We start from the raw sequence: 9,452 nt of genomic DNA on the forward strand, positions 1-9,452 counted from the left end.
TTGAAGAATTAGGTTTTCTTTTGTTAGGAAGCACCTTCATAATTTAAAAAACAAGCCTATTATCACCAATGTGATAATATTTACACTCTAATATGGGTCAGAAATAAAAGGCACAATTTCAGAAGTTTCTGAAAGCTTCATGAAGTTTCTGATACAAAGATAGTAGGACTAAAGTATGGTTAGTGGATGAGTGAGATCTGGCTATCCAGTGACCTGCTCCAAAGGCATCTTGTGCAAATATATACATGTGTTTCAGCTTCAGATTCCCAAAGGTTTCAGAGATTTACAGAGATTCCCACTTAAGAGAGCAATGGTACCATCCTTATGCTGGAAACAAGACTAAACTGCTGATCCCTGTCAGCAGTTCAACACTGCTGACATTCATTCATTCAACAGTCATTCAACACTGAAATCGTAAAATCATAACTTCAAAAATATTCATGAAAGGATAGACTTTCATAATAGAAATATGATCTTCATTAGTTTTGAGGTTTTTTTTTCCCTGCGAACCCACCTCTCTGTTGACAAACTTTTCTTAGCTTCAGTAACACTGAGTGATAATCTAGCAGTACTCAATGTCTTGATGGAGCCAAAAGTCAACATTTATTCAAGCAGTATTTATTTCTTTAATTGTAATGTGTTGAACAAACACAGAAATTAAGATTAGTTTGGTATAACTTTTTCATGCCTACTTTCAGTGGTCACTTGTCATCCCTGATGGTGAGTGACAAGGCCCACTTTTCTCTGCAGGTGGAGAATTAAGGGGTCTTTCAGGCAGATCTTCTCTGACTTCAGTGTGGAGTAGTAACTTACTCTGGCTGAGATGAACCCAGGCAGCTAATGAGCCTTGGTAGGAATTTTGCCTGCAGCTCACTCTTGTGGCAGCAACTTAAAATTGAACAAACTGTATGCTTTACCAGTTGCCTTTTTAAGTTTCTTGGAAAGCCAGTACAGCTTTTCAGTTTTGACTGAAATGCCTTTTTCAAAGCAGTGCTAAAATTTTGCCATTCTGTGCTTTCTGTGTCTTTTCCAATGCCTCAGCCTAATGAGCTCCAGAATTTTGTGAGCAGCTTCAGTGATTTTAGGTTTAATCTGCACACACTTCAACTTATGTGCAGTTCAGCTATGAGAAGGCAGAAAACCAATCATGTGCTGGGCTCATCCAGAGCCCAGTGGGCAGCAGGGCAGGGAGGGGATTCTGCCCCTCTGCCCCCTCTGCTGAGACCCCACCTGCAGGGCTGCATCAGCTCTGGGCTCCAGCACAGCAAGGACAGGGACCTGCTGGAGCCAGGCCAGAGCAAGCACCAAGGGGATCAGAGGGATGGAGCACCTGCCCAGTCAAGACAGGATGAGAATGTTGGGGCTGTCCAGCCTGAAGGAAGAGAAGGGTTGCATGGAAACCTGAAAGCAACCTTTGAGTATCTGAAAGGAGCCTACAAGAAAGATGAAGGAGAGGCCTTTTACCAGAAGCATGGAGTGACAGGACAAGGGGGAGTGGCTTCAAAACTGACAGAGAGGAGGTCTGGATTAATTATCAGAAAGAAATTCCTTACACTCAGGGTGGTGGGGCACTGCAACAGGATGCCTGGAGAAGCTGTGGCTGCCCCATCCCTGGAAACCTTCAAGGCCAGGTTGGATGGGGATTTGTGCAGCCTAGTCTAGTGGAAGGTGTCCCCCTGCCCATTGTGATGGTGTTCACAGGGGTCCAAGGATGAGGGAAGAGATGAGGATCTGACTCCATGTTTCAGAAGGCTTGATTTATTATTTTATGATATATATTATATTAAAACTATACTAAAAGAATAGAATAAAGGATTTCATCAGAAGGCTAGCTAAGAATAGAAAAAGAAAGAATGAATAACAAAGGCTTGTGGCTCAGATGGAGAGTCCAAGCCAGCTGACTGTGATTGGCCATTAATTAGAAACAACCACATGAGACCAATCACAGATGCACCTGATGCATTCCACAGCAGCAGATAACCATTGTTTACATTTTGTTCCTGAGGCCTCTCAGCTTCTCAGGAGAAAAAATCCTCAGGAGAGGAGTTTTCAGAAAATATCATAGCTACAGCCCATGGCCTTCAACCCAGGCCACCCTAGGATTCTGTGGATCTGTTTGCTGATTTTACTGTAGTCCCATTCCTCAGACCCAAGATACATAAGGAGTCTGAGGCTGGATATACAGTCATGATAATCTAAAATAACTTACTTTGGTGTTAAATGGCACCACAGTTGTTTCAGTAAAGGGTCACACATAGGTGAGGGAAGGAGCAAGAAGAGGGTGACTGGAAATAACTACCACCACTGAGTTATAATTTGCATCAACAGAGCTATTGACACTGTAGCTTCAACCTGCAGTTTCACAAATAACTGAACTAAGAATGGGAGAAGGTCCACCCCCTCTGGGTTTATAACCAGCAGTTTCAGTTCTTGTAATCATCTTTTCTTCCCCTTTCCTCCTACACTAAATTTCCAGCTGTCTGGTCAGTTTTATTGGTGACCAGTGGTATGAAGAGTTTTCATGGCAAGGAAAAATGGAGTTGAAGTAGCCTTCCCCCTTATTTTTATGTTGTCTCATTGGGAGTTATTACCTTACATCCTGAGTTATTTACTTTGGAAAATTCTTGACTTGCATTCAGATATGCTCTGTGTGTCCACATAATTTTTAGCCTTTTTCAGTAGCTTGGTAGTTGGTTTTGGTAATTTCAGCTTGACACATGAGCTCATACTCTCATCAGGAAGGAGTGCACGATTTCATGTTCCTTTAACCACTCCCCTAGGAAATTTCTCTTCCTAGATTTTTTTTTATTTGAGTAAAAATGAGATATCAAATTGCCTGTTTTTAGGGTAGCTACTGGAACTGCTTTCAGTGCTTGTTTGTCATAACTGGGTCTTTTTAAATCAGAGAATTAACCATTTCAGGTGTTTGCAGGAGATGATGCGCAGCAGTATGAGGGGAGATTGTTCATCTGTGCACGAAGGGATCTCTGTCAATTACTAACTGACAGGTTCTTGGGTGCTCTCTTATTCCTTCTCTACCAATTAGCCTTGCATTTATCTTCTGCATTCAGATTAAAGACAGAAATATCAACAGTCTGACAGCACTTCTGCTGCTGAAATTCTGTGATGGTTTCTTCCATCACATTAGATTTCAAGTAACTTGGAAGAACTTTCAATTAGTGAAGCTTAAAAATTCACAGTTGTTGTTTTAGAAATAAGGCGACAACTTTAAATCTTATTTGCTGAGGTGTAGAATGCTATCAAGATATTCATGGCAATGGAAACTCAAACCCAATGTGACATAAATGCAGTCAGGAAAAATTAAATTTTCATGGATACTCAAGGCCAATCTAAAGTTGTTTTTGAAGTGAGTGAAATGATAACTCTTGGTTTCAGTGAGCTTTGGATCAGACATCTTTTGTAATGATCTAACCTAATAATAAAATAATTTGTTCTAGTGTGTGGAAAAGACAAAATTGTATGGTTTAAAAAAAAAAATTATGAAGAGATTGGTGGGAAGGGGTGGGCTTGCCATCCAGCAAGTGGAGTTATCTGTCCTTGGAATAGTTACCTTGAGGCAGGTGGTATGTGGATATTGCACCTAATGCTTTTGTTTCTTCACTACAGTTACATGGAAGCCTTGCTCTACCTTATCTATGCTTACCAGAATAACAAAGAACTCTTGTCCAAAGGCCCCTACAGAGGGCATGACGAGGAGCTGATATCTCACTACAGACGAGAGTGTTTGCTAGTAAGTGAAGGGTGAACTGTATGTCTCAAAATGTTGAGTTTGCTGCATAGTTCTAATAAAATTAATTAATAGAAAAGTATTGCCATCATGTACAACAAACCTCAAACTTCCCTGCATTAGTAATTTAATAGTGAGGCTGTAAGAGGGAAAAAAAGCAAAAGTAAAAAAGAAAACATTATTCCCCCCATTTTTTGCAAGTAGCCAATCATTTTCTTTATGATTATAGTGGGCTCACTGCAGTCATGTCTGGGATGGGTGGTAGTAGTGGTTGACAGTGCTGGTGAGCAGACTCAGCCTGCTGCCATGGTTTGATGGGGAGACAAATATTGGCAAAGGCATCAGCAATGATGCCTTGCCTGAAACAAGGGATTTTTTCCTTGTTATGTCACTTTTAACAATAGTGAAAACATAAAAGCCGGTGATAGAATCTCAGCCTTAACAAAACAGCTGCAAAATTGGAGTTGGCAGGTATGAAATGAAGTGGCTTGAGGAACAGCATAAGTTCAAGTGGATTAGTACAGCATCATGGAGTAAATGTTAAAATACAGCTGTGGTTAATACAAACTGCCAGGTAATTCTGTAGAAAGACTGTGCTTTAAAAGAAACTGATAATGATGCATGGTAGACTGTGAAATGCTGTGTACTTAAAAGCTTTCCTTTTTTGTGGTGGTTGATGAAGAAACTAAACGAACATGCTGCAGCACTGTTTGAATCGGGAGACGATCAGGAAGTAAATAATGGCCTGATCATAATGAACGAGCTTATTGTCCCATGTTTGCCATTACTACTGGTGGATGAAATGGAAGAGAAAGATATTGTTGCTGTGGAAGATATGAGGAACCGTTGGTGTTCTTATCTTGGACAAGAAATGGAACGTAAGTCATTTATTATTAAGGTAAAAGGCCCTTGTGCACCTTTTTTATGAGTATGATGTTTTCAATATTTGGAATTAAACCCGTATCTTTTTTTGCCTTGGTAATGTTTTTTGAGCTGCCCTGACTTTTGAATAATTCTGTACACATTTAAATAAAAGATTTTTCCATAAGTTGCACTGGGCTATCAGGCTGTAAAGGAAACATGCTTTTTGAATGGGAAAACACTTGTGGTGTTATTAGACTACCTAAAGGGGAGTTTATATCAACATCTTACTAGGAATTGGTATGTCCTAGTTATTGCTTGGTAGGGCTAAAGAATCTGAATTATTCCAAGTGAAACTCCTCCTCTTCTACCCACTAATTTAAAAAAAAGTCAACATTGGGCAGAAAAAGGACAATTCTACATGTGAACATAAATGCTTATGTTTGTTTTTCTGGTTTGATTTGCAGCCAGCTTGCAAGAAAAACTGACAGATTTCCTGCCAAAACTGCTAGATTGTTCTACAGAGATTAAAGGTTTCAATGACCCGCCAAAGTTACCCTCCTACTCCACACATGAACTGTGTGAAAGATACGCCCGAATCATGTTGTCACTCAGTCGAACTCCAGCCGATGGAAGATAAATTCTGCAGACCTTCCTAAGCACATTGTATAAACTTTTTTAGTTCTTAAACCTTGCCTTCCTGTCACAGGGTTTGCTTGTTGCTGCTATAGTTTTTAACTTTTTTATTTTAATAACTGCAAAAGAGAAATGACTGTACAAACTTTAGCCAGACTGCAAACGATTAAAGCTGAGAATCGCATGGCGCTCAGTCGTTTCAACCAGAATTGATGCAACATGCAAGTCTGATCATTATGGCAAAACTGCTTTTTTGCCATTTATCTGTTACAGTATTACTTTGCTTTTATCTTAAGATCCTTTACTTTATCAACAGCTGTCTGGATCATTTTGTGACTGCAACTACTTTAAGTGTCCAGTGCTGTGTAAATACATGGTACTTGGTAGCTTGTAAATGAAAAGAAAGAATAAAGTTTTATTTATGGCTACTTCTGTGTTTGCAAGCAGATACCTTGTATATTATTGTAAAATACGGGTATTTTTAGAAGAGATACAGTATATTGACAGGTTACTCAATTTTATAGACAAGGTTCTTTAGGATTTATGGCCAGTTTCCTTTCAGGTACTTAGAGATTACTGTATGTGAATATATTGAAAAACTGTCACAGTATTATACACAATGGTGTTTTGTATATTCTTCACTGGTCTGTTTGATACTGCACCTGAGCACTTTAGTGTGCGTGTGAATGGCCATGCCAAGTCTTTTCTAATGGTAGGGACTGGCTTCTCAAGCAAAACAATAATGGCACCTTCCTTCTCTTCTTAGAAAAAAATTGAAGTAAAAAAATTAAAATATTTTCAGTATAAATATATTACACCCTCTAAGCAAAACTTCTTAAAATTGGTGTAAGTGGAGAAAATAAAGATTTTAAAAAACTGAATTTATGAAGCTTAAGGATTAATCAATTTTTAATTGGTATTTGAGTCATGTAAATGACCACAAATAAAATCTTAATTTTAATTCTTTACTTGAAATGGGTTGCTATTGTTGCAACAAAATATCTCAAAAATCTTTTATCTGTCCTAATTAAATTTCTGTTGGAAGTAAAAGAACATATCTATCGGGCTTGTTTTGTAGAACTGAAATACTGTCTGGTTTTAATGAAGAAACTTAATTATTTTGTGGAAAAAGATATTTAATGCATCCTTAGGTAATCCTGTTACCTGACACTATTTTGATTCCTTCTCTTTTTAGAGAACGTTTTGTGTTAGATCAGTAAAATATGTGAATATTTATTTGTATGTTTTTATTGGAGCGACACAACTTTTCCTTACAGGTTTTCAAGTGGTGTTTCAATATCTGCTAATAAAAACTACAGAGGGAAGGAAAGGCAAGGAATGATGAAGTTCAGACCACCTAGAAGTGCAGAAATGTGGGTATCTCATATGCAAGAGGCAGCAGAGTTCAATCTTTGCACGTATCAGCCGGAGAACTTGTTCTCTCTGGAGAGACCCTGGATCACAACGTACAGGGAATGGAATGTGGCCTTCAATTCCAAATCTGTTCAGGGCTGTTCTCCACTCCTCTTTTCAGTACTGCAGTGCTTCATGCTTTTTCAAACCACCCATTTATTTTATAATTTTTTTTTTAAGAATATTGACCTTTTAGAAGTGAAATACTGCAAAGGAGCATTATTTTAGGTCTGAGACTGTTGATGTGTGAAATATCTCTCTTAAAGTAAAAGGTTTGCTTACTATGAAGTGGGAGAGGGTACATTTTAAAAGCTTTTACATTTTGCACCTGTTCAACTTTGATTTGAAACTCAGGAAGATGCCTACTTAGCACTGTATTTTTAAACAAGATTTGGAACAGATCAGACTTCCTACTTTTAATAATAGTAAAAAGAATTAGATGTGAAAGAGCAACTATTTCATTATGGCTAACAGGTTTTGAGTTTGAGTGTTTGTGGAAGCTTTTAAGGAAAGCTCCCCTCTTACCCCAAAGGAGCCAGTAACCCTCATCTGCTTAATCTTTCACAACAAACACATGGGGAAAGGCACTCTTTCTAAGGTAAAAAAGAGAAGTAAATTATTTCATAAAAAAGAGAAATAAATTATTTCATCTGGGAAGAATACCTAAGATTTTTAAATTAAAAGGAAGACAGGAAGGATGAAACTTGGGTTTTGTTTTGGATTTTTTTTTTATTATTCAGTTTCTGAAAGTATGAATATAATCCATTGAAGTTCACAGTAGTGAAGATAATTGTGTATTCCTCTGCAAAGACAAATTTTTGAGTTGAATTGAGAAGGTAAAAGAGCAAAAGTAAATATAGATGTGTTTTGCTATTTTAGTATATTTTTAATATCTGAGTTTAAAACTTCAGTGAAATCATTGATGATTACATTAATATGAAATCATTAGTGATTACATTAACTTTGTCTTAAAAGCCTTGCTTTTCTCACTGCAGTAGGGCAGTTGATAGCTTGGATTCACAGTGCCCAGCACAAAACCTCTACAAGTAACTGTAAGGTAGTAAAGCATACAGTCCATTTGGCTACCTGGTAATCTGGGGGAGAATTATGTCAGGAGGTATAGTCTCTTCAGCATGGGGATTATGAAGGGTTTTATCAGGGTTTTTCACAGTTAATAAAACAAAGAAATGCTAAGGAAATTTAACCAAAATTCATTTACAAAATCACCTGTATGTGCCATCAAGTGAAAGGTGATAGGAAGGTAAAGATGTTGCTTCATAGTGAGAAAAAGCCTGAATTTACCCTTTTTCACTTAATTCCCTTTTTTTTAATCTCTTCCAAACGTGCTTTCATTTTAGCTGCCCGATCCTACTGCTTTACTTGAAGAGATATTTTGGTAGTATCAAGAATCCTGTTGTTTCTAGTTCAAGTTACCACAGCAGGTCTGCCAGTCTCAGCCTAGGAGAAAACCATGAGCAGCAGGAGATTTGAGCTGAACAAATGAAGAGGATGGGTGGATGGAGTCAGTTTGTCCTTCTTAGATGTGGGACATTTGGAATCACACCAGACATGAAGAACTTGACCTTCTCTAGTGAGTCAGTGTTGCTTTGTGGGCAGTCTGTGCTTTACTGCAAGGGAACAGTGTTGCTCAAGAAAACCTGAAGTATGAGCAGCCCCAAAATGCTTTGTGTTCAAGCATTAACATACCACAATTTTATAATATCTGCATTAAGTATCTTTCAGGTTGTTTTTAGGTAACCCTGTGAAGATTGCAGCTCCCAAAAGAACTGGACACCACCAGTAGCACACAGGAGACAGCTGGATATTGTCCAACAAATGTAAAGGTTCATAAAGGGAGACAATGGTTGCTGCCCATATTCTTCATTTTGTCACGTTTCCTTCTCTCAATCTCCAGTGACTCCAGATGCCTGTGGGAGGCCTTATATAAGCACAAGGTAAAGAATTTTGATGGAACAATGCACCACTCTAGGTCTGCAATGAGTCACCTCATCTGTGCAGCATTTTTCAACGTAAATGTGTGTTTTAAAAAAAATATATATTCTAGGCGTGAGCCTGGAAGAATGCAAGAAAAGTCAGTAACAGTCTTTGCAGTGAAAGTGGTGGCATCTTTCTATTTTTCTTTTCTGGAGAGGTCATAATACAAATATGAAAATGCTCTTACCTAAAGAGGTATTTTAGCAAAATGTAGTAGGTAGAATTCTAAAGGGGAGTGATTCAAGTGAAACAATTATTTTTCATGTGCTTGGGATCCAGTTTTTCTGTGTCCTTGAAGATCTTTTGAGGTCTTGGTCTTGGTGGATAAGTTACTGACTGGAAACACTTTTAACTCCTAAAGAATATCTTTCTTTGTAGGCAAGAATCAGCAGAACATTCCTGCTTGCTTCAGCATTTCTAGTTCAGATCTGATCCATATGGGAGCAAAGTCTCTGAACTTTTGCAGACATGTCTGTTGCTGCCATACACACATGTGCTCCAGCTTTATTGTCATGCCCTTAAAATCTTGGCCTTGGCCATGGAATGTTCTCAATTATGAATTTGAGATCTTTTCTGTAAATAGGAGGGAAGGACTCGTACTTCTCAAAAACTGTTTGAGGTAGCACTTTGAAAGAACAGCTTGGCTTGTTATCTGGTGGTTGGGATCAACCCAAATCCCCTTCTCACAGGCTAGGAAATGCATAGTGGGAAAGGCTTGTTTTCAGGATAATGGTCACAGGATGGATTCATCATGAATGTCAGGATATGGTCATTCTTCATTGCTCTCCTCATATCTAAA

General features: G+C 38.3%; 1 protein-coding gene across 1 annotated transcript in view; it reads left to right on the forward strand.

The window, feature by feature from the left end:
- USP25 (ubiquitin specific peptidase 25) overlaps positions 1–5,673 on the forward strand; it is an 88,796-nt gene extending 83,123 nt beyond the window's left edge. Inside the window, exons 22-24 of the mRNA XM_066571931.1 lie at positions 3,628–3,751; positions 4,431–4,626; positions 5,077–5,673. Coding sequence (XP_066428028.1) covers positions 3,628–3,751; positions 4,431–4,626; positions 5,077–5,249 — 493 coding nt within the window. The 3' untranslated portion in view covers positions 5,250–5,673. The remainder of the gene's footprint in view (positions 1–3,627; positions 3,752–4,430; positions 4,627–5,076) is intronic.
- The last annotated feature ends 3,779 nt before the right edge of the window (positions 5,674–9,452 follow it).

The sequence above is a fragment of the Molothrus aeneus genome, chromosome 2, assembly GCF_037042795.1.
Source record: "Molothrus aeneus isolate 106 chromosome 2, BPBGC_Maene_1.0, whole genome shotgun sequence".
NCBI classification, from domain to species: Eukaryota; Metazoa; Chordata; class Aves; order Passeriformes; family Icteridae; genus Molothrus; species Molothrus aeneus.